The sequence below is a fragment of the Dermacentor variabilis genome, chromosome 1 (assembly GCF_050947875.1).
Source record: "Dermacentor variabilis isolate Ectoservices chromosome 1, ASM5094787v1, whole genome shotgun sequence".
Lineage (NCBI taxonomy): Eukaryota > Metazoa > Arthropoda > Arachnida > Ixodida > Ixodidae > Dermacentor > Dermacentor variabilis.
Window position 1 is genome coordinate 185,336,523 of NC_134568.1, and position 25,798 is coordinate 185,362,320.

Consider the following 25,798-nt stretch of genomic DNA (forward strand, 5'->3'; position numbering starts at 1 on the left):
ATCGCTGCATTGACGCTTCATTCTGTTATTCTCCATTGGGTTATACAGACAGCCCACTGTAAGAACATATTTCACATAGTTTACTCTCAGCGTGTGCGTGTGCCTACCTTTCACGCAAGAAGCCGGTTCGAGAGACTCCATCACGGCGAGGCGACCGCGCGCAGTGGCGTTCACTCTACGTATTCGGTAAAGAGATAGCGTCTGTAAACGATTCTGTGCATTCAGTTTGCCCAAGATTACTATATCGACAGTCAAAAACTTCCCTCGTTTTGAGAATAATTAGGTAAATGTCCAGGAGGGCTGCCGCATGGTGTTTTTATTGAGCGCTGTAAGCAAAACCTATGAGGTGCGCGCCGCGTGATCCCTCATACTATGCAAGGGAGGTGTTTCCGACAGATGGCGACTCCATAACTCCTCGCCGCCAATACCGTAATGCACGCTTTAAGTAGGCGGCGATATTCCAAATGCGCCGCCGTTCCCTGCTGCATACGGTGCGTTGTGGGTGTCGCGTTTCACTTCAGCGGCATCTGGCGTGCCCCCCAGCACGATTTGGTTTCGGTTTCCTGTTGCCCTCTTAAAACACCACGCAATAGGAAAACAACAAAATGCATCTCGAGCCGCCGGAGCACCAGTAGCTCGACGCGCGTCGGCATCTTGTGCCGCAAGGATCCGCGTGGCGCTTCTCATTACGTAGATGTCAACAATAGTTGTCTCAAATATTTTAGTTAATTCAGATCATATATTTTCCCGGCTAGTACGTTTTCTCTCGCAGTTTTTTTCCAAAGCCTATGAACGAAGTTCTACTGTACATGGAACAAACCGTAACTAACTTATTAAAAAGAACTCGCCAAACTGACATTGCCTCAAGGGGTGTCTGTAAGGCTACACAAGCTATACATACTTGTCTACAATGATTGCTGCACTGCATGCCGCACAAGGCGTGAGCCTCGTCGCGGTCTTTTCAGAAAATGGTGCACTGACAAAGAATGTTTGTGTGTGTTTCAGATGTGTCTCTTTAACACACAGCAACTTTGGATTATGTTTAGGTAGGAGTTCTTTAACATCATCAAGATTGTGGACAAGACCCCTGACATTCCTATATAGTATTTGTGTATCCACAGTGAAAGTGTTTTGTGATGTGTGTTTAAGAGAGTAAAAAAACTATGTTAGCCCACAGGGCCCTTTCCGGGCCCCGTGATGCGGGGTTTGTCTTTCTTGCGTGCTCCTGAGAGCTGCACTAATCCTTTGGCATCTGAGACACCGGTACACTTGGTGATGTATCCATCAAGGCCTCCGCCGAGGTGCTGGAGACAGTTAGTATGTTTCCCAGTTAGTACATTTTTTATCTTGTTTTTTTCCAAAATGTATGAACAAGTTGCTACTCTTTTGCAAAATGTATAATTATCATTGAAATACTATCTTAAAGGGCTCCTGAAATGGTTCGAACAAATTTTGTAGGCGCGTAGGGTACAGCTTAAGTAGAACATTCGCACCACAATTTAAGTGAAGTGTTACGTGTTAATGGAGCTACAAGCAATTACAAGTTACCCTCCTCCCTAGCCATGCTTTTCCCCCTCAACTCGTTTGCCGAGTGATCGTGACTAAGCTCCGCCTTCACTGGTTCTATGTCACCATGCGACGTCACATCGTCCACTTCCGGTTGTTTTGGAGCCCGCCCCCGCTTGCGTGAAACCTCTCCGCTAGCCGCTTGACCGTCGACCCCAAGGGAGAGCTATCGAAGCAGCGTGCATTGCGATCATTCTGTCGTAGCGCCGAACGTGTCTGGTATTCCGGTAATCACACACTAGCTGAACGTTTCGGCAGAACGGTGGAGGCATAAACTCAAGCTGATGAAGGAACTTTAGCGTAGACGTACGTGAGCTGCCTGATCGGTCTTCACGGTCCGGCCACCTGTTGGCGCAGAGCTTAACCACCCAAAGAAAGAGCTAATATTGCTCTAACCAAGTGTAAAACATTTTAAACATTTACAAAAACAACGTGTTAACGATTACACTGCTGCGAAAATTTTACACCAGCAGCAGAAAAGAATACATTTTGTTACTGCTATTGTGTGTGGTTGAGCTCTATGCCACCAGGTGGCTGCACCGTGCAGACCATTCACATTGGCGCTTCTGTTCATCCCCTGAAACGACACGCAAGGGGAGACGGCTAGGCTCTGTCCCCTTGCGCTTGCGTTTACCCTAATACCGGACTTGCGAAACGCTATTGCGTTAGTAATCTCCCGGTGTAAAGTGACGGCCGCAATCGCGCAAATCCTGGCGCCGATCGGATAGCGGCAGTCCGATGCGCTGCAGCCAGTTCGCTCGTCTACTGGCTTGCAGAGGGACACAATGTCGCAGATTGACATATTGCCAGTCGCTCCGTTTGCAGTCCACAATGCAACAAAGTCGAATCATAGCGCTCGTGAAAAGACAGACCGACACTGACGGCGGAGCCCTCGTCAAAGACGGACCACGTTTTAACACAAGCAGACGACACTTGTTGTGTGCCGGAAGTGCTTAAGTGTACTGAAAAATTGTTCTTGTGCATTCCCTTTATGTTACTTTCTTTTTATAAAAACAAATTAACTAACATTTCAACTATTACGATCATTTGTTTACCATAAAGCTGGAAAAACTATAGATCACGCGCCCTGGTCAGCCAATCGGATAGCTCGCCTCACTGACGTCACATGGGTGATTTGCATCATATGGGTAGGGGCGGCTTAAAATTCCGCCGCGCAGTGTGCTGCGATCGGCAGCGATGTGCATTTTTAAAACCTGATAATAAATTACACGCTTTACGCAGAGCACTTAGATGCGTCAATTAATGATCAGAAGGACCTACTCTAACGACTCAGTACGTTTGTAGAAAATCGTCAAAATCGTTTCAGGGTCCCTTTAAAGCAACATTCTTCACTCGGACTTTGCTTTAGAAGAAGACATAATTACAGAGCGTCATTAAAGTTCTGCACTCTCCGAAAATCAGTTATACAAAAGTCTCTGTGTTTATTTTATCCTGTTTCTAAACTACTGTTTTTATATGTGCCTTCTCTTTTCCACCGCTGATATGCAAATATACATTTTTGCTCTTGGGATGACCATAACCAGATATTTGCAAGCCGGAATGGAAAAGCTTTACGACAAGGAACTCCATGCTGCAGAAATTTAGTGAAATTGGAATTTCAATAAGAACGGTCTATGATGGTATGGAAAGGCTAAAATTGACTGGATCTGTTGACGATAGAAAGCGTTCTGAAAGACCTAAAGTCATCAACAGCACCTCAAATAATCACGAAAATAGAGGGATAAAATTTTACAGGACACCCGTAGATTTGTGCATGAAATGGTCCAAACTAAAGGATTTTCTGAACTTTCTTTCATAATTGTGAAAGAGATCCTGCAGAATTTCCCCTAGAAAGTTCAGAAAACTCATGGACTGACTGAGCACATGAGAGAGACCAGGGTCGGAAGATGCAAGGTCCTGCTCAAACACTTTGGCAGCATGGCACGCTACCACAGCAATCTCTTCACAGACGAGGCTGTGCTCAACATTCAACACTTTGTAAACCACCAAAACAATAAAGCATTGACAGGAGAGTACGCATTTGGGCTGGTTGGTTCATGATTACGAGCGCTGTTGTCTGTGTTCCTCTCCTCGTCCTGTTGTTTAGCACTGTTTTACTGCCCGTAATATTGACAGGAAGCCTCAAAGAAGCCAACATCAGTGGAAGGATTACCTCGAGTGTTTCTCACCCTCAATCTGTGATGGTTTTTCGGGCAGTCATTTCTGATGAAAAGATGCTGTTCATTTTCTTGAAGCAGAGAGTGAAACTTAACAGCACCAACTATCTGGAAGATGTCCATAGGAAGGAGGTTCTGCTTTGGGATGAATCAAACTTCACAAATTGTCAGTGAAAGTATCAGAAGATTTGGCTCCAGCTCACAAGGCAAAGGTGGTGTAATAATCGTAGGCAGAGAACTTCCCCGACTTCAACTCTCCTTCAGAATGGCCTCCAAAGAGTCTGGATCTAAACCTTCTCGACTATTCAGTCTTTCCTGTGTTAAAAAGCACAGCTTGGTCTATTCCGTATAGGAATTTGACCTCTCTTCGTCAGGCGCTAGAGAAAGCTTGGAATGAAACAAAGACTACTGCATATCCACGCAGCTATCGATTCATTTGTGAAGTGGCTCAAAGGTTGCATTTGCGCGAGAGGCGGACTTTTCGAAAGGTAGATTTGTTACGTACATTGTATAACATGCTATGTGCACATAAAGGTGCTTTTTGTTACAATGCATCGTGAGCTATTTATGGCTGTTTATTTGAGTCTGGGAACTTGTGCCACACCATGTATTTCTTTTGTTCTCAAGAAATTGAGACTTTAAAACGTAATTATAGAGCCAACAGCTACCTAAAAAGCAAAAGATGTGAGACACAAGGTTTTCATGCAGTACTCCTTCAATGTCAACAATATACCTCTGAGATGATGAATGTGGTTCCAGTACTGTCAATCACACAAACCTATACTGGCTTGAAATACTGAGATGAAAAGGCAAATGAAATGGTCTAAGGCTGTTGAAAATCCAGTGAGAAAAAATTTAAAGACAAAGAGAACTGTATGTAGAAATCAGCACCATCCCTCTGTGGCCACTTGGGGATGAAACATCCAGTGTTCAGGGTATGTCATTCTGAAATTTGAAACAATGCCAGAGTGTTCCGAAGAAGGTGTACACTAGGAGATGGGTTTCAATCTGGCTTTACGTGTCGCCACTGGCTATCACCACTTGTGGTGCTGCCAAGCATTTTTTTGGGGGGGGGGGGGGGGGGGGGGCTACAAACTCGTGAGGGTTGGCTGAGTTAAAATGGGCTAGGAGGAAGATGGAAATTTGGAAATATCTTGGGGAGGGGGTGTAAGGCTTCTCATGGGGGGGAGAGGCGGGGGTGAGGTTAGGTGGATGTGTATGAATGTGTGTGTTGTTCTAGCACAATTTTTACAGCCATGGAGTTGTTGGTGAAAAACCCTTCATGGGTTTCTTGCAAGATCTGGTAAATGATGAGAAACTGTTTGTACTAAGCAAATGTTTGCTTTAAACAGAGCTACTTTTATATGGGTGGTTGTATATGAAATGTTTGTTGTCTGGAGTATAGGTGGGAAGCAGGTTGACAGTTGGTTTTTCCTGAAACTAAATAACCACTCTGGATGTTTGATGGATATACAAAGCTCTTACTTCAGAATTTCTCATTGATATCCATGGGACATATAGCAAAAATTTAAAGACATCCCACAAATGTCCGAAAAACCAAAGTGGATGTGCAGTGACCATGGATTGATCACTTCAGATGCTTTTCCTAATTTCGAATCCTCCTCTAATAAGCTATTCTTTTACACGAACTGTCTTGATAAACAGACAAAATGCACTTTATTTTCTAACCACTGCCTCAGCCATTCCCACACAATTTTACTAAAAATGCACTGATGTAGAGCTTTTGATGACGGTGACTTCTTGTGATAAAGGCCAAGACAGGAAAATATGGTGCATTTGGCCAACCACAAGTGCTTCAAAAAGCCCAGTAGATGTGTCTAATGATCACTTTGGTAGGAACTATGTTTCCCTAGCCAGTGGCAATGCTATGCCATGCCAACAACGTGATTATCAGTTTCCACAAAGCAGTCAATCTAAAGACATTATGACCATCCAAGCTGAAATTCAATGTTTGCAATTGTTCCCAGTGATTTATAGATATAAAAATTAATGCAAAAATTATAATGCACAATATTGTAACGCTGCACCGGAGGAGCATGGAAGAGGAAGAAGAAGCAGTGCAAGGCCTTTGGGTGATCGGCTGTTTCGAACCGTCCCATGCCTTCTCTACCCTTTTCTCTGTAAATAAATCCATTCTACATCTGTAACAAGAGGTGGAGGTGCTGTGTACTGGACACCCTGGACAACCCAGTCCTACAAGATCTTCGAAGAAGCAGATATGTGGCTTGACTACCACCAGAGCCAACAAGTATGGCTGATCACCCAAAAACCTCACGCCGCTTCTTCCTCTTCCACGCTCCTCCAGTGCGACGATGCATTTTCCTCCGGGGCTTTAGTTGAGCGCAACAGATTTAGTTGAGCCCAAAACTAAAACATTTAATCAACCAAAGTACAAAAGTGGAAAACTGTGCTGCTTTGGTGGTGCTAAGCCTATGTCATTGCTTTCAGGAACAGATTGCAGAACTCTCACGAGCTGTTGAGGATGGAAACTATGAAAGATTTGAAGAATTAAGAACATACAGTTCTGCAGTGTTCAGAACAAATATATCCTGGGAAGCATGTCAAAAGGCAAGTAGCTTATCATTAATATGTGAGCTATGTTGTCTCAGCTGCATTTAATTGTACCGATACCAAATTGCCCCTCATATGGGGATAAGCAAGTTTTTACAATGCATCAAAGGAAACACTGTTGTGCCTTCCTGCACATATCATCTTGAATTTTCATAGCAACTCCGTTTTGTTTCTAAATTGGTGCAAGTGGTGACACAAGTTTAAAATAAAGCATTCAGGACCCAGCTAAACATCAATTATATCTGATGTTTTACTACAAGCAGAGAAAGTCGAGACCACACTTCAAATATTATGTCAGTAAATAGAACTGCTTGAAAACTGGAAAAAGAAAAACTTCTGTTTGTTAGATCACAGATTACGTGAAGTTATTACTCATGCCAGCCAGTATTATCTGCTTGGATTACTATCCTGCAGTAGTCATTGCTGAATATGGGATGTATATGTACTGGTAAGAGTAGCTAGCCATAACAGCTAGAATGATTCCACTGAAAACTGCTGTCAAACTCTGGGTATGCTAGTATTGGATTCCTGGAGCAGTTTTAGCCCAATTGCGCCTTCATAGACCCATGTTTCTTTGGTGCACTTGTTGTTAGGCCACTGTTCCTAAAGGGGGCCTGAAACCCTTCTTGAAACTGAAGAATGTCATATTGGAACAAGTGCAATGCCTTTCAAGGAATGTTTCGAAAGGGCCCAATATGAAGAGAGGTATAAAGAATGCAATATATGCTTTCCCAGATCCCCCTCAATGCTCAGTTCCTCTCAGATGGGGTGATGCTGATAGCAGTGTTCTATCCATCACTCCTTTCTTCTTTCCACAGTTCTTATGGTAGCCCTTAAAAGCTGGTGTTTGACACTCGAAAGGGAATGGTGACGGGATGGGCATGTCCCCCATATCCTAAATGATTTGAAAGGGTGTGCATGCATGCACCCAATGGCTGGAATCTAACAGCTGTTACGCTTCTTGTAATGTCATCACTGATGTTGCCTAAGGGGGAGAAAAAAAAAGAAGCAATGGGTATTTGGAAAATCACATAAAACTGCAAGTGATCTGTTGTGCTAAATGTAAGTTCCCAACTGCATGCTACAGAATAATATTTCGCTTGCATGATCTCAGCAGCATTGTCTAGAGATTGTGAATGTTGTCTTATCATGCTTAAAAAATGTTTTAGTGTAGTAGACTTGTTGACTGCAGACCTTTATAGGATTTTAATCATAGAAACCCATTTAAATCATAACTAATGCTTTCTTTTACAAAAGCAGAATTAATGGAATCTTGTTTTACTGTTGCACAAAAGGTGACTCTTGGCCCCTTTGAAAAATTTTCAGATAGTTACAGTTTTGAATGAGCAATACAGCTGTCCAGCTTGGACCTGAGCTGTCAGTGTAAAGTATATTGTAGGTTCTCTTGATGTTTTGGTATCATCAAAGCTGTTTTAATAAATTTGTGGCTTCCAGGGAGATGGCCAGCCACTTCTCCATAGAGCTGTGCTGTTCAACCGTCCCCATATTGTAAAAACAATTTTACACAATGTTCCTGCTGGTCAGTCTGTGGACACCCTTTTAGATCAGGTAGGTTCACTGCTCAAATTGACATGTTCGCTGCCTCTCTTATCAGCCCTGCAGCTCCCGGTATTTTTTACAGCATCACCGCACTGCCCTCCACTATGCCTATGCCATGCCTGATGGCGATCATTTAATTAAGCTCCTCATGAATGCTGGCTGCTCTGAGCACACGCTTGACAGGGTAAGCTGCTCTGACGGAACACTTTTTTTTGTACAATTTTTATTTATTGGGAGTGCCTTTTTCCTTCTCCAGAAAGGAATGGAACCATTAGACTTCAAGATGCGTTGTGGATCACCTGCGATGGAAGCACTACTGAAGCATATACGCAGTAAGGTAAAACATACCTCTTTCATGCTTTGGTAAACTTGTTCTTTCTATGAGCACAGCTGCTTTGCTAGATATGTTGTAAAGTGACATAACCTAGGCCATAACTAGGGGAGGTGTTATGGCATTGGAACACCTTAGACTTTTTTTATTGCTGATATTTTTAGTTCTGGGGAATCCCGTGAACATCTTTTGTTTATAACTACTAACTAAACACTTATAATTAGTATAATTATTTGTCAGAGTTGTCACCCATTCATGCTAAAAAGGTCATATACTAGCATGATCTTAAAAAAAATTTTTGTGGTTTTGCATGCCAGCACTCTAGTTACGAGGCGCACTGTAGTGGGAGACTCTATTAATTTTGACAACTTGGGGTTCTTTAACACCTAAATCTAAATACCCAAGCATTTTTGCATTTCGCCCCCATCAAAATGTGGCCACCACAGCTATTATGCAACTGTTCACTTGAGCTCAGCAGTGCAATGCCACAGCCACTGGGCTACTATGCAATGTCACGACCTTCCAAGATGGCCTCTGTGGGCTTCTAGATTCTGTCATTACCCCCTCTGACAACCACAAATGTGGAAGAGTAGTTAGTCATCGCAGTCGAACCTCGATATAACAAGTACGCTACAACAAATTATCGGCTACAACGAAGCAGTTCCGAAATATTTCTCATTTATATCAGCATGCAAGAAATATGCACTTCAAATGAATATTGGATATAACAAAGGTATTTTAGTGTTGGATGCAACTTTACGATAACGAGGTTCGACTGTATTCAATATCAGAAGTGTGCACTTAAGTAAAAATGCAAAGGCCAGTGTATTGCTGTGCAGTAGTGGGGCTTCAGTGGCTGCTGTTCATAAATAAAATGAAGCTTTTGAGTTGCATGCGTTATTTTTTGTACAAGTTCAGTGAGCACACTGTCTTGATTAGGTATTCTGACTGTTATCCTCTTTGCACTTTGCATTGAGCCAGTCAGTGTGCCAGGAATGTTTCGCAAGTCTTATGCAGGACTTGCAAAAGATGGTATAAAATAAATCCACTACATTAAAAAAAATTTACTATTATTTAATACATACCTTTAGCTGTTTTCACATAATAGCTTGATTGATGATGATTGATTGATTGATGATGGCCATTTTTCACATTCCTGACAGTTTTCATAAAGTAGTACAAATAATGTTGACTACAGGGGGGTATATAAGTGTCCACCTAGTGGAGCGCCCACTGTACCAGTGAAGAAGAAACTAACTGGGGGAGGAGGAGGAGGAAAAATGTTTATTGAGCTCTAGAAAAATTTGATGAATTTGATGCTAAGATGGTGTCTTCCATCTTCTTAGCAATGGCTGTCTGGCCCTAGTCCAGGGCTCCGCTGGCATCTTTCTCTTTCTCGCTTGTACCCCAGGCCAGCCTGTCGGCATTTCAGCAGCAGGCTCGCAGCCGAAATGGACATGTCCATTAAGTTAGTCCATTTTTAAGTGTCCACGGTTAAAAAATACCCCCTCCTCAGCTTTTTTAATCCAAGTATAGAGGACACTTTGGTTTGTGCACATATTTACCCATATATGTTACCCATTCTTCATGTAATGAGGAGGGAAGATAACAGATGGTCATTAAGGGTTACGGACTGGATTCCAAGGGAAGGGAAGTGTAGCAGGGGGCGGCAGGAAGTTAGGTGGGCGGATGAGATTAATAAGTTTGCAGGGACAACGTGGCCACAATTAGTACATGACCGGGGTAGTTGGAGACGAATGGGAGAGGCCTTTGCCCTGCAGTGGGCGTAACCAGGCTGATGATGATGATTACCCATTACCCATATATAGTTCTTTGCAGGAAATTAATGTCTAATTATGGTCTATTTCTATATTGCCAGTAGTTTTTACAAAGAATCTTCGAGCTTTTAAAATGTGGAAACTCGTTATATTTTGGGCTAGAGGCTTGTTCCCATGCCCAATTAATCAGTTTTTAGAATACGAGATGAATATGAAACTCTAATGAGTGCCGATATTTAGAGTCCTGGCACCCCAAGTGTTGAAACGTCTATGCACACAGACGTGGCACTATTCTGCTTTCAGATTTCCATTTCTTAGATTATGTTGCAAAGGATCACATCTATACTACAATATTTCATTTTTTCAGGTACCTCTTGAAGAGTCAAGGATATGGAATTCCAAAAACCATCATAAAAAGGACTTGCCAAAGTGCTGTCAAGGGGTCGAATGCAAATTGCCCCCTGTACCACCGAAGCAGATCCATGCAACTGGGTGTTCCTGCCGAGTTGGTCATGTGCCAAACAAAAATGCAATGCTAGGCCAAATTGACCACCGTGGCACTAGCTGGTGCACCATCTTGTAACATAATTAAATTTTCTTTATTCAACCAAAGGCAAGTGTCAAATTTGTGCTGAAATGAAACTTGGTTTTGTGCTTGTGCTCCTCCTACATTTTATGGACCATCTTCGTTATTTTGGAAATGAACACACAGTTACATTGCAATATGAATTTTTTTTTCATACAGGTCTCTATACAAAGGTCACTAAGAAAGTATTGCAATGATTTTTTTTTTACATTTGCTCAAAATGCTTTACACAAGTCAATAAATTGATGCATCCATTGGATCAAACCAGCCATCCCATGTTTCTTCCCATATTTCTTAAGGGAGCTGGACTTAGCATCGTCCCAAGTCCCAAGAAGTTTTTCCTTGTTGGAAAACCTTTTTCCTTTCAGCGCGTTCTTTACATAAAGGAACAATGCGAAGTCACATGGAACAAAGTCTGGGTTGTACATAGGATCCTCCACCAGCTTCAGCTTAGTAGTTGCTAAATAATTCATACAAGCTTTATAACAGTGTAAAGGTACATTGTCAAAGTACAGAATTCATGTGTCTAGTCGTGAACCTGGATGGACGTCTTTTGGTGCATTAACAACTCTGGGCAGACATCCTTTCATGTACCACTTCACTGTGACCATCTTCAGTGTCTAGCATCATATGCTCCATGACACTTTTGATGATAACAAAAATGGCAGTTTCGCCCAAAGGTGAAGCATTGAAAGTGATAGCAAAGTTTAGTGTTGTGCTCAAGGCGTCTCGGAAAGCTCGCATGATGACGAGCACGACCAACAATGTTGCAGGCCTTGAATCTTGATGGTGCATGAGAGTGGCGTTAGTGTCCAAAGAAAGAATTAGATAGGTTTACCTAGACGTACCGTACATTCCGCTAAGACCAGTGTATGCTCCATGGTGTGGTGTGCACACAGCTGCTGCTCAGCAGCAATGCTAATGTGTGTATGCGCAGTGCTCATGCCAGCAGCAAAAGCTGAAATGCTGCCCTGGCACCGGTAAAGCAGACTTGTGCATGTTAAAGAAGAAAAGTAACCAATTACAGTTACAGTTAATAATTACTGCCTCACGAAAGTAATTGAGTAATAACTAAAAAGTCATTAATTACTTTAACATTGCACAAATACAGTCAATCGAACGAGCTGGCCTGGCTCTTTCAATATGTCCTCTACAGCCCTTCACGTGTTGTTTACTTTTAGAGCGCAGCTCTTGGATGCCTGTTTCTGTGGCGAGCGTCGGCACTGGCGTAACCAAGCAAACGAGCACAGCAAAGGATGCAAGAGGGAAGGCGGAACGCCACGGGGGATGAAAGATGTGAGGAGGAAAGTGGAGGAGGAGGGCACAGCCAAACAATTAGGCAGAAAGCGAAGGAGGAGGGTACGGCAAAAGTGTGAGAAGAAAAGCATAGTGCAGCTACAATGACTACAAGATAGCGCCAGAGTAGCGCATGTTGTGTGGGAGGTCCGTCTGCGGTTGCTGCTGTGAATCACACCCATGCATCATCCATAGGTTGCCTTTCGTATCTACAGATTAGCGAGGCAGTCACGCCACACTTCGCTGCGTTTGCAATGTGCCACACGAGACAGATTGTCTGCACCAGCCAATATATCACAAAATGAAAACGCATATAGAGCTGCACTCATATTTCACATTGGGGAGTATCTTAATCATCGGTGAATTTTTACAAATTTTCTTCGGTAATTTTCTGTTGTTTTCTTGTGAAGCCATCTGCAGTGACACTGAAAGCTTGGTCGATATGCGAGCTTGAGAGAAGGGCTGTATTGTAGCATACAAACATCTTGATCACAAAATTATGGTTACTCAATGCGTCAATGCTCATGTCTGGGTCTTCTATGAAGTGCAGGGCTTCATTGTTGCTGGGCTATAGGGGGAGGCGCTCTCGCCTGGGCCAGTGAAAAACTGAAAGGTCATCCATAGGTTTTTCGTGGCAACAATGTCCAATGTCATAGAAGAGCCACTTCAATTTGTCACGCAACATCTGGTGGTGCGTGACTCCTCCCGGTGCCCTTCACTCGTCTGCTATTTTAGACTTAGAAACCTAATTTTAACGTATGCAAGCAGATGTTCACATTCCATGAACAGGTGGCCAAATGTGTAATGTAATTTAATATAAAGCTGCATATTATTCAGCGCCAAGAATACTGTTTGTGTTACAATCACAAAAATTGGTGCATACAAGTCACACGTGTCAAACAGAAAGAAATACATGTAATTTGACCACAAGCTTGTCTGTAGCAGAGAAGTCACAGACTGCACTAAGTGAAGAACAATGTAGCAGCAGCTCTTAGCACCTGTGAATGCTGCTTAAAAGAGCTACCAAGGGTGAGAGAGAAAGTATTATTATATGAGAAAAGCTCCGACGTCGCCAAGAGAAGTACACAAATCTCCAAGCCTGCCATCTTCAGGTCATGGAGGTGTAGCTGCAGGATGCCGATTGTGGGAAAGAGATAACCCATGTACGTGTTTCAATACATTTGGACACTAGTTCCCGCCAAAATCAAGTGCTAAAAGCTGCGTCCCCTGCTACAGCTTGTTTCGGTAAAAATATAACTGGTTACTAGTAATAAGTTACTGAAGAAAGGAACTGAATTACAGTGAGCATTACCGTTTAAACAAAGTAATTGTTAAATAAGAAAATTACCAAAAGCGCAATCAACCACAAGTAATTTGTTACATACAAGTCTGTGGCAGAGCTTCGTCGCTTTTGGAGTCAAATGCACTGCACATCTTGGAGACCTCCTAACCCTCTTCACATGAGTCATGCATGTACATCGATACCGTGACAGCATGATCAAAGGCAATGACACAAACGTGCCTTGAGTGTCCATATAAGTCCTATCACAATAAAAACAGTCACCGTTCTCTTTACAGGTCTTGGTTTTCATACAGGCACAGGTGTTTCGTCTTCAAAAACACAGACTTTGCTCTGGGCTCGTCATAGTACAGCCAGGTTTCACAACCATGAAACAAGCTGCACCATCTTCTCGTCAGTCAATGCATGAGGCACACAAAGGGAACATACTATTCTAACGTGAAGGTGTTTGTGCAGTGCACAAATACAATAAATTGCTGGTGCAGGACTATTCAAAGTCTCCTTTATTTGGCGTAAGGTCACACAGCTGTCTGCCTCCAGCATCTTACGCACAGGAGCGATTTTCTCCTCTACGACATGCAAAACTGGGCACCCTGACCTCAGAATCTTCCACATTGAAATTTCTCCTCTGGAACTCCCAATACCATCTCAATATTGTCGCGCAGTGAGGACAATTACCACCCAGCACAGGAGTCATTACTTCCAGACACTGATCCACATTAAAACCATGTGCAAAGTTGTAGTGCAAGATTGATGGATATTCTGCTGCACCGTGCTCTCTAAAGTATTGTAGAACTATGCGCCTTTCCTATTCCTAAATCACTTATCATTTCACTTTCAACTGTGAAGTATTGTGGGCACTTTGTCCACAGCTCAGAAGAAACTAAATAACAGGGCTTGTGCTGGCACTGAAAAGCAATAACATGTCTTGACACATGTGCAGTTGCAATGACATGTGGCCATTGGCTGCATCGTTTTGCACAACTTTCCTAGTGACTTTTGTACTGCACCCTTGGCTGGTACTGCTCTACAGTGGTGTCTGGGATCCTGCCTCACGAATACCACAGTGCTGTCTAAACGAGTTCTAAAATGCATGCTGGGATAATGTGCAGTTGCAGTCCCATCTGTGCCTTTGTAGGTTATGAAAAGAGCTTATTACCCACTAAAGTCATTAATGACAAGAACTTGCACATTTATGCTTGCAGTCCACACACTACATGCTTAAGCACTTCCTTCAAGTGCTTGAAGAGGTCGTCATAGATCACAATTGGGTGTGTCACTTCGTCACTTGGCAGATCCAGAGTGGGCGGGGGGGGGGGGGGGGCACATTTCTTTGACTGCCTTCACCTTTGGAAATTCTTTTGTTCTGCCATCCTAGTTCAAGGGTTCAGCCCATTTCATATGCTATGAATTATAATTACAGCTGCAGCAGCCATAGAAGCCAGTCCTGCACAGCGGCAGCGGTAGAGTTCAGACCTAATGGAAATTTTGCAGCGACACTGTTTGACCAATGGAAGAACGGCAGCAGGGTGTGACATGTTGGAATTACATGTTCGAATATGTGAAACGAACCTTCCACAATAGTGGTGCAACACCGCTCATCAGATTGTTTCGCATAACAGAATTGCAGCATGTGAAATATGCTTTAGACAGCATTGGCTGTACTGCCAACCGCACACTTGGCTCTTTGCGTTTCACTTTGAAATCCAGTGTGATAATACACTCAACCAAGGCACAGCATGTCATGTGCGAAGATGCTGGTGCCAAGGGTAATGTGTGGTGACGAGGCAATAGTGGTACAACACAGGAAGGAGTGGCTGCCAACTTAGCCACGTAACCACTTTGCACATTGTCAAGTGGCCGATAGTTTGTAGTAGTTTTGAACTGCCGGATCAGACGAGCTACTAGCAATGTCAAGCAGATTTTGCCCTATATGGCATGAAATGCTAAATCTTTACTGAAACAGTTTTAAAAATCTATTTAAAGGACATTTATATACTGTGCTAAAAGATTTCAAAAATGTATGGGTTCCCAGAAAGATTTGTTAAAATCAGTTTTGAGGTTTGACCATTTTTTAAAGAGCCAGGAGTTTCGAGAGATACTGAACAAGCATGTACATGTATTGAAGCATCTTTAATGGCTCCATACATGTTTCTAGGCCCTGTGCAACAAAGCACTTGTATTTACTGCACATGCCTCGGGAGGAGACCCAATTCTGCTTTTAGTTTGCCAATTTCAAATCGGGCCTTGTGCAGTTTTTTGTCTCCTATTATGCTGCACTGCACAAATCTCTCTTCACACCTAAGAGCATAATTTCTTTTGCGTGGCTGTGTGGCATTATCCTTGTGTTGTTATTATCCATAATGATGACCTAGCCTTAATTCACTAAGTATGATACTTTGGCTTTACGGTTAGAGGGACAGGGGGTTGGAATGAAGTGGGCCAACTATAAAGGTGCTCCCCGTGGTGTCGAGAATGTCCGACTCCAAAGGTAAGTTCGCAATACAGTGCCAGCCTTACCGATAGAGCCACTTGTTAGCTGGCCGCGTAGCCCTAGCATTTACATTGAGGGCCTCAAATTTCGGGTAGTCTCTGAACAGGTGTACAACTATTGGTGCAGGCCCTATGCTGCATGTAAAGTAACCCAAGTAAATATTTTAAAAAAGTTACGGGGATTTACATGCCAAAACCACAATCTGATTATGAGGCACGCTACAGTGGGGGACTCCAGAAATTAGGCCACCTGGGGTTCTTTAATGTGCACCTAAGTACACGGGTGTTTTCGCATTTTGCCCCCATCGAAATGCGGCTGCCGTGGCCGGGATTTGATCACGTGACCTTGTGCTTAGCAGCCCAACACCACGGCCACCAAGCAACCACGGCAGGTCCCTGTATATATAGGGGACAACTGTGGTACAATGTCTTTAGAGCTTTTTAATCTCTTTATGTGCCTACCAGTATGTCCGGCGCTAGTGCCAACCCCTCCCCCCCCCCCTTCAGTGAGGGACTTGTGCACTAGCACTTCACATGATCTATGCAAGCCATAGAGTTGTAGAGGTTAGTACATTGACTTGTCTCATCTTTGTGCTCGTGGCTTTGACATTCTTGTGATTTGTTTATTATGCTTTATCCGCTTTTATTGGCCTAAACTTTAATAAAGCAAAATATTTTTTTTTTAATATAGAAGGCAATAAGTCTCTGAACCCACAATCATTGCTAGTTGCAGTGATTCCACGCGTCCATGGCTTAATGGTTCCAATATCGGGCTTTTGTGCTTGAGCTGCAGTGTTTGAATCCTGCCGTCAGACAATCTTAATACGGTTTAAGGGGGGACGCGGCCCTTGAAAACCGAAAAATAGCGAAAAAGTCGATTTTTGAAAAACCATATTTTTGGTTTGTATGTCTCATAAACTACCTGTTCTGTAATTATCAGCACCTAATTCAACCGTAAAGTACCAAGAATAACGCTACTTTTGAGGCCACCGCGGCCCAAAAAACACGCGCAAATGCCGAAATGAAGTCAAACTTCGCGGGCGCGCCATTCCCGGCCCATGCGGCCTGCCCGCGCCATCTTGGTGTCGTTTTGACCGTGGATTCTTTGTCTCTATTTTGCCGCCTTGCAAAATGGCATCGTCGGCGCGGTTGAGACGCTATTGGCGTTTTCCCGCGATGTGATGCGGAGCGCTGATTGGCCGGAGCAGCGCATTCAAATCTCGCGGGCTAAAGCACGCCTGCCATTGGCTGCTGCGCGGGCAGCGGCTGCTGCTCAAATCTCGCGGGCTAAAGCGCGCCTGCCATTGGCTGCTGCGCGGGTGGCGGCGGCTGCTCCCTTTGATGCCGCGCTCGCGTCGTTGTTGCCCCTTGCTCTGTCGGCCTCAACATGAGCTTGCGCGCTGCTCATCGCCTTGCGCTATCTTTTAGATTATTTGTTCAGCTTTTCTTTTTTTGCTAGTTCTTCGCTGCACACGATGCCGGCAAAGCCCAAGACAGCGCAGATGTTCGGTGCACGGGAGCGCGATATGAGTCTTGTACGAGCATCGAACTTCCGATCTCCCGCAGCGAGTGCCGACTGCGTAGACGCTTTTCAGCGGCGGAACTGTGCTTTCGGCTGTCGCCAGTCGAAAATCCGACACACTGAGTGTGCCTGGAGCCGCAAGAGCTAATTAGAAGCTCCGCAGGAGCTTTCTAATAAAAAAACACATGTGTTCAACTTTAAGGCCTGTTTTCTCGGAATGGATTTTTTCGCTAGTAGTGGTGCTGGGGAAGGCGATATCTCAAGAACCGCTCTTCAGATTTGTATGCCGTTTTTTTTATTCTGTTCCTGAATGACTTTGCCAGGGGGTAACAGGCTTCTTTTTTTGAAAGCTGGTGCAGTTAATTTATAATAAGCAATTAATTTTTGATGGATGTGGTCATTACTGGCTACATCAAATTCAAAGTTGTCTTAAAAATTTTTGGAGGGGAAATTAAAGAAAAGGGCTCTTTAGCCCCCTGGGATATCTATCAAGGGATCATCACAGTGAATTTCAGCTTCCTACGATGTCCTGGCATTTCTCCAGGCTCTTCCTCAGGCATATACATGAATCACCTAGTTAGACCTCAATAACTCTGGAACTAATAAACATATCTTCATGAAACTTTGCAGTTCCTCATAGTTCAGTGGTGTGAACGTACCCTGAAAGTTTCATCTGAATATGTTAAAAAATAAGAAAGTTCGGTCTCCAGGGTAGCCTCCCCCCTTAATTATTTATAACAGTACTTTTTTTGAAAATGACAAGCTTGCAAAGCCACGAAGTTATTTCCATGCTGGCTGAACTGCCCTGCTGGCAGCTTCCGTAGACACTTGTGCCACAGTTCCCTCTAGTGATGATATGAAACTGAGGCAAGCCTGCAAGTTGTGGGTTGTCCTTAGGCGAGTAGCACGACACTAGAGCCACAGTTCCCTTTAGGGACGGCATGAAACTGAGGCAAGCCTACAGGCTTTGGGTTGTCTTTCGGTGAGTAGCATGAACTATAAGCATCTCCTCCGCTGTTCAAAGCAGCTATTCACTGCATTACCATCATGGGACACTAAGGATGCTATGTCACTGCAGTTACTGCTGGAGGCTAAAATCTTGCTTGCAGCAGTGTGTGCTATTTCGTTGCCTGATATACCACAGTGGCGGGAAACTTGCGACACATGTGTACCTCGTTGTGCAGCTGGTTTCTGCAATCATTGTGCCAATGGGGTCGTTGAGAGGAGCACGTAGTACGTGCACCTACCGTCTGGCTGTGTATGTAGACAATCTGGGATTCTCAGGGGCCCAAGTCGGCGTCACGGACGGCTAGTGGTTCAGCAGTCTGGATGCTGGGGGTTCTCGAAGACAAAGATTGTATTCCTGGGCTCGTATTGACCCCAGTTCAAGGAAACAAAGCCAAACTGCAATTCATGTGCCAACGAGCATAGTGTGGAAGGTGGCGTCCGTGTAAATGTGAGCACGTCCAAAACGGGCAAAGCTCTCCACATGTTATGCCCGTTGTCTAAGAATTAAATGTGTGGTGAAGGACAAATTTTATACCTCTGCCACACACACTTTGAAAGTACTTTACAATAAATGGCATCTTTGACTGCATTTTTCAGAGTGCCATGGGAGTGGAAAAAATTCATGTAAAAGAGCACTGTAGCTATATTCAAAGGATCAGCATGCTCTAACAGTGATAATTGTGCCCCATTATACACATTTAAAGTGGCTTAGTTTTGATATATTAAGCGTAGTTGCTGTTTTAAGCAACTGTTAGGTTGCATAGTGCTACCTGTGTTCAGAGTGGCTGTGGGGATTCAACCGTCTCACTGGAGATCCACAAAATGCTGAAATGCAAATCAAACACTAAGAAAAAGTGAAATTACAAACAGCTCTTCAAATTATTTCAGTGTTTTAACGTTCCACAGCAGGCACAAATTACCTCTCTGACCCCCATGTCAATGCTGTTACACTGTGGAGAAAGACGAGGCAAAATTTCAAGTTCAACCACTTTTATTCAGCTTTGCTTAAATTCACACGTCTTTCCCTAAGGTTGGGCAATGTGGCTTGCAATAGAAGGACACAAACAAGTCTAAGTAGGGTAAAATGCTGCCCAGCAAAGCCCCAAACTTCAGAAACTATGCTCTCTTCAATGTGCCTCAGCATTAATGACTTTCTAAATGTGCAAAAAAAAGGACCCGCTAAGGCCAAACATCACTGTCTAATGCAGTGCTATGCAATTTGAAGGCAAACGACTTATCCCATATGAAGAGTTTATCATGGAACTAGGCGTCCATGACCAACGAGCCATCATGCACTCTGAAAAAAGCCAGTGTGCAGCCTCACTAATGTTCCCCCAACAATGCAGGAACAAAGCAGGCCATGTTACATAGTACCAAAGCACAGTCATCCCAGGACTACAACTTTGGTAAGGCTTGCACTACACATTTTGTCCCTGAATAGGTTGTGCTTGTTGCAGATGATGAACTAGTGAAACAATACAAACAAAACCTAAGCAACAAAAAAGTAGCCTCAAAAGTGCATTAGTGGACAAAATTTATTTCACATTTTTTCTTGAACACTGTCTGCTTCTAGTGCAATAAAGAAACAGCGTCGCGAAGAGGGAGGGTTTGCAGAAGTTAGCCCCTAGACACACGCGGTGTGGCCACCCTTTGACAATGTTCTCCCTTCTCTACTGTCCTTTCTCAGAATCCAGGAAAAGCGTGGGAGAAGAGAGACAAAATAAAGAAGGAGAAAAAAAAACCCACACCTCCACTCCTCCCATCTACATCTGCTCAGGCAAAAAAGGGTACTGGTTGCTCTTTCCCATGGTGCAAACAGTGTTGTCAGATCACTCAGTCTCAAAATGGAGCAGTGATAACCTTCTGGGCACCCTCCAGCCTCTGGGAATGAAGATCGTGCCCAGAGTGCTGCACAGACATACTCACATGCACACAAACACACAGGCACACATACACACAAGCGCTCATAAAATACAAGGCAGAGCTGTTTAGAGACTACCATAAAGTTAACATCACAAGTTAAATGTGCAAAACAGACCATTAATATTAGAATTTATTGTGTGATACCACTGTTCTGGCCCTGAAGAAGCAATCCAACTTTTAAGGCCTTACATAAGAGCTTGGGCAAACTGAGAAAACCTTTTAGCCTGTGCACAAACAACATTCACAGATTTAAAAAGAAAAAGGTAGAAAAAACTGGGCGACAAGCTGCATGGAGGGGTGCCCACAAGGAACACAACTGTTGGCAGGCACCAGTCTGCACATTCAACTGAACATCTGTGTTAAGAAATGCCGCCAGCAGAAGAGATGGGCAGAGGAAAGGATAGTTGTAGAGAGTGAGGGCAGGGAGAGTGCCACACAGGGATAGGCCTCATCTTGTGGCAGAAGGGGGCGATCAAAAGAACCACTTCCCAACCAGCACTCCAATGACCACCATGAAAGAGGCAAAGAGCGTCAACATCAGTGGAGAAATGCCCGAAGAATGAGCCATTGACATCTCCTTGGTACGGTGCGTCATCTGCGACGTGGTCTCCGGAGCTGCATGGGAGGTCACAGTCTCCGATGTGGCAGCAGTTTGGAGCATCCGCTGCCTCAGGCCATCCTCCTACAACATCAACCATTCATCCTGTTCATCTCTAGGCCTCAAGCAAATCTTCCATAAACACTATAAGCAGCAGAAGAGTGATTACTGCCACAAATTTCAAGACCTTCATCCCATGGCAATGCAATAGTACTAGTAGCTGCAAGTAGCAAATGTACTCAAGCTTCAGAAGAACTTCAGTTTGGCCTAGTTAGTGTTTACTGCATATCATATTGACTGTAAATAAAGATGGGGACAGCGGACGAAAACACAAAAACAACACGGGCAGTAACTTTCAATTGGTTTATTCACAGCAACTCGTAGGCATATACAGGCAAATAGAACATGCGCAGAAAACAGCAAACAAGAACACTCATCAGCCTAGCGGGGCAACGAATTATCAAAAAAATCTATTTCCGATTGAAACAACCCAGTGGAAGCGTAACTAACACAGTCTTGGCTGTAGTTTTTTATGCGATATACCTCCATTAGTTCGCGTGCAGTCTGCTCCTGGCTTCTCCCCAGAATCTATCTCCTTAAAAAGTGGTGCACCGGGGCAGGCGTTGCAGCAACCTTCCTTAGGTTGTGAGTGACCCTGTGAATATACAGTACCACTTCAGGTCTTATGGCCATAGTAGTCGTCCTCACCCTTGCTTTGCTCCTAGATACTTTTGCCTTCTAGAGGAGGGGTTTCCACCACTGGTGTTACCATCAAGTCAGGGAACCCTGCTGTCTTAAGATGGGAAACCTGATTGTCAAAGGCAAGCTGCATCTTGTGCACACACGACTTGCGGAGAGCCGATTCTAAGCAGAGCATCCCTACTCCTCGTTTAACAATCTTTGACTGGGAGGAGTCATATGGTACTAAAGCCTTCTGTGCCCGAGGGAAGTACTGCCAGCACGTGTGGCCTTTAGCGAAGGAAATGCATAGGTCTAAAAAACGCAGGGAATTGTTGAGTGGAAGTTCGTGAGTGAAAAAAAGCCCTTTATCGAGTTGTTTCAAAATGGCTAGAATGCTGTCACAAGAAGTTAAACTTCCTTGCCCGTTAAAACAATTTAAAAATCCGTATTATCTAAAAACATTTAAAATGTTTAAAAACGGACCCCCCCCCCACCCGAACGCTTGATCAAGCGCTTTGTCTATGGTAGCTAAAAAAATTTTACACAAAAGCGGCGCAATGCACGAGCCGATGCAGATTCCAGTTAACGAAAGACGAATTGGTGCACTTACCTGTGCACTGCAATGCCTGCCCCTGTGCACCACTTTTTAAGGAGATAAAAGTTCTGGGGAGAAGCCAGGACCAGACTGCACGCAGAACTGATGGCGGCATATCACATAAAAAACAAAGACCAAGACGGTGTTAGTGACACTTCCATTAGATTGTTTCAATTGGAGATCGATTTTTCTTCTTGTGTGCTGCGTTCTGCGCATGTTCTATTTGCCTATATATGCCCACGGGTTGCCGTGAATAAACCAGTTGAAAGTTACCACCCATGTTGTTTTTGTGTTCTCTTCCACTGTTCCCATCTTTATTTGCGGTCAATATGATATGCAGTACTCAAGCTTGCATCTGTTATATATCAACATTTCTGCAAAGCTTGCCAAAATAAACACACGAGCATGTACATCACAGACATCTACCTTTAGAGCAGCATTTTCCTGGCGTAGATTGGCTACTTCCTCACGCAGTCGCCGACACTCCTCAGTTGCTTTTTTCAGGTCTGCTTCCAAATTGCTAGCCTGGAAGAGTGTTACTCGTCAGACATCGCTACTTGTGTTGATAAGCACATTTACTGCAATTTGTAGACAAGAGCACAGAAGACAGTTAAATTTCTGTCCATAGTGCACATAAAAGACAAGAAAATAACTTGACCATCTTTTACCAACAGAACTGCTCACCGCTACATTGTGTCATTGCATATATGATGTCCGCAACAAATACTTGCCCTGCATGTACTAATGGCTGACATAAAGTCTAGACAGACTGTTCAGAAGAGTAAATAAAACCAATTGATGAGGTATAACATCCCAAAGCAAGCCAGGAGCTATGAGAGATGCTGCAGTGGAGAGCTGCAGATTAATTTTGATCTTCTGGAGTTTCTTAACATGCAGCCATTGATAATACACAAGTGCTCCTGTATTCTGCTCTCATCAAATACGGCTGATATGGCTACAAACTGAATGCGCTATCTCAAGCTTAGCAGCAGTATGCCATTGAGTCACTATGGCAGGCAGTACAAAATTAACATAGCTATGTTCAAGCAAGCCAAAATGTAATTACTATAGTCACTAATGTTTAAAGCAATGAAGAATTACTCCTTCACTCCACCTAATATATGCCGCTGAAACTCTGCACTGACAAATTTTAAACACTATCATCCCACATTTCTTATGAATAAAATGCCTCTAAGGATGCATAAGCTGCATTAGACATGTTCAAAAGTAATAGGACATTATATATTGGGCATTTCTTTTAACCGTCAATAAATTTTTAAAGATCACCTGTAGCAGATAGCACAATTCTACTTCTTGAGCTGGATTACTCTCGAAGGGAGACATTAGTTAGACGACAAATCAAAATGAATAATTAGCAAAGCTTTTCCAATTGCCTTCTAAACAATTACTTATGGCAGATATTGCAATTTACTAATTGTAGCCGGTGATTTCGAAGTAATGTCGCCTTGGAACCAATTCTGAGAACAGTTTTGAGATATGCCTTCCTAATATTTGTGACAAAAAGCATCGGTGTTCTCATAAGCGCCAAGTGGGTGTGCGAGTAATGTTTTAGCTTCAATGCATAAAAAGGAGTTTTTTTTCTATGAGAAAGTGAAACAACAGCGCAATATCACAAGTTGCACTTTCTGAAAACTGGTGCTAGTTTTGAAACTTGTTCCACGTGGATGTGCTTTGTGAAATCATTGGCTTAGATTCATAAATTTTAACATGTGCACTAATGTAATCAGTTAAATAGTTTATAAGTGAAATTGTTAATTATCCTCCTGAGACCCCGCTATGGGGATTTGTCCAATATATTGGACATTCAGATATGAGACAGTACTCCTGTGACAAGGCTTTCATCCTCATAAAACCGCACTGTACAACTTATTGGACACCTGCTTGCGCAATCTATGCAGCATTGATGAAAATACATCGTTAAAATTCCCGCCGAAACAGTTCCACAATGGCGGCATTAAGCTGCGCGGCGTTTTACGGCAGCTGCCGGAGAAGTAAGCACTGTTTCTCGTATTTCTACCTGCTTTTAGGGCATATCTTTGATTTTATATTGAAGTTGATACAACAGCGTACGCACAGAATAAAAAATTTTAACTATTCCCGCGCTTACCTTTTTTTACTCTTCCTTTGATTTCGCGTGTCCATTACGTTGGACGCTAGGACTCAACCCGGTTATTTTGACCGCGCTTTTTCAATGGCCTTGTTATGAACAGTAGGCGAGTACTGATGGTGTTTAGCGGCTTGCGGACGAAATTGCGTCTCTTTTTTTCTTCGGGGGACCGGCCTCGCGTGTCTTATGAATTAATCCAATAACGTTTCTTTTTTCAATCCATGGCTTCGATCCGCAAGGCACCTACTGTCGCAGATGGTCTCGTAAGGCAAAAAAATATCAATATCCCTCTACCAGATATTGTTCGCATGTACAACTTCAACATGGGCGTTGTTGACAAGGCATACCGAATGATAAGTTACTACAGGATAAAAGCAGGCGTCAACATGTGGACAATCAGAGCCATCTTTCACCTCTTCGACATTGCCCTCAACAACTCCTGGGTGCAGAACACGCAGGACATACGCTCCCTAAAGAAACAGCGGAAATAAATACTCAAATATATGCAGTTCCACCAATCTGTTGCTGAGACTCTCGTGGCTCAAGGGAAGAAGCAGGATGAAACGGAGAGTGAGAACGAAGCCGAGTGGCATCCGCCATCAAAGCAGGCTCGGCTGTCTCCTCGAGAACCGCAAGAAAAGAGTACTACCCACTACTCAATACTGGCAGACACTGCAAACGCTGCCCGCTGCAGACTACAGGGCTGCGACATGAAAACAAAGTTCTTTTGCACCAAATGTCAGCTCTTATTCAGCATCACCAAGGACAAACAGGTGTTTTGAAATTGCCCATGGGAAGTGAACACAAGAGCGAAATTTTTTTTGAGCAGAGGAATGCTCTTCTTATGTACTTTATTGAATACTTTGCCTTTTGAGTTGTTAAAATATTTTTGCACATGAGTTTTGCGTAATATCCGCGGTATGTCATTACGTGCGCCCTGGGTGAAGAAAGACCGGGTAGCATCCCAGTGTCCAATATATTGGACATCGCACTGAGCTGAAATTATCACGGCTATTGAAAAAACATTTAACACTTTTCACCTTCATAACCATCCTGATTTATTTTGAAAGTTTGCTCAAAATCTGTGCACCCAAAATAAATGCATCCCGGGTCTCAGGAGGATATTCAATTGGGCATTTTGATTTGCAGTCTAAGTCACATCTGCCTCTTCGAATAATTCAGCTCAATGAGTAGCGAGTAGATTTGCGCTATATGCCACAGGCAATATAAAAAAATTCTGTTAACATAAAAAGGAGAAAAACAAAAACAACAAAAATTATAATAAGAAATGCCAATTTGCCAAATCACAGCACCTAAACCACAGCCATTCTCACCAAATTGCTTTCGCAAGTTTAAACCACTACAACTTAACCAAAGTACCATGTCATTAGAGTTTTCAGAAATACGCATACCTGCCAACTATCCTGAATTTTCATGTTTACCAATTTGGGCCTGTTTTACAATTTTACGAATGTTGCATCAAGTTTTACGAAACATTATTTCCACTAGCAAAAATGTACCACACATCTATCTCCACACACTCATACCTTCTGTTGCAATTGTTTTGATGGTGAAAGGATGGAAGAGGAATACTTGCTTCGAGCAACTTCATAGAAACAAGTTCTTGAAGCAGGCAACTTTGGCAACAGCTAAAGTCGCTGAAA

The 25,798-nt window shown here is 43.3% G+C and overlaps 2 protein-coding genes across 11 annotated transcripts in view; one reads left to right on the top strand and one right to left on the bottom strand.

The window, feature by feature from the left end:
• Positions 1-10,616, top strand: part of LOC142589356 (uncharacterized) — a 28,097-nt gene extending 17,481 nt beyond the window's left edge. For 6 of the 9 annotated variants that reach the window (XM_075700911.1, XM_075700905.1, XM_075700909.1 and 3 more), the window contains 5 exons: positions 6,213-6,336; positions 7,795-7,904; positions 7,978-8,079; positions 8,152-8,232; positions 10,372-10,616. In XM_075700911.1, coding sequence (XP_075557026.1) covers positions 6,213-6,336; positions 7,795-7,904; positions 7,978-8,079; positions 8,152-8,232; positions 10,372-10,587 — 633 coding nt within the window. In that variant the 3' untranslated portion in view covers positions 10,588-10,616. Of the gene's footprint in view, positions 1-1,005; positions 1,047-6,212; positions 6,337-7,794; positions 7,905-7,958; positions 8,080-8,151; positions 8,233-10,371 lie in introns of those variants that run through there. The other 3 variants (XM_075700906.1, XR_012829859.1, XR_012829860.1) reach the window with 3 other exon arrangements.
• Positions 10,617-19,726: 9,110 nt separating this feature from the next.
• Positions 19,727-25,798, bottom strand: part of LOC142589469 (vesicle-associated membrane protein-associated protein B-like) — a 47,028-nt gene continuing 40,956 nt past the window's right edge. For both annotated transcript variants that reach the window (XM_075700915.1, XM_075700916.1), the window contains 2 exons: positions 22,433-22,531; positions 19,727-20,814 (listed from right to left, as the gene is read on the bottom strand). In XM_075700915.1, the coding sequence (XP_075557030.1) occupies positions 20,605-20,814; positions 22,433-22,531 (309 nt within the window). In that variant the 3' untranslated portion in view covers positions 19,727-20,604. The remainder of the gene's footprint in view (positions 20,815-22,432; positions 22,532-25,798) is intronic.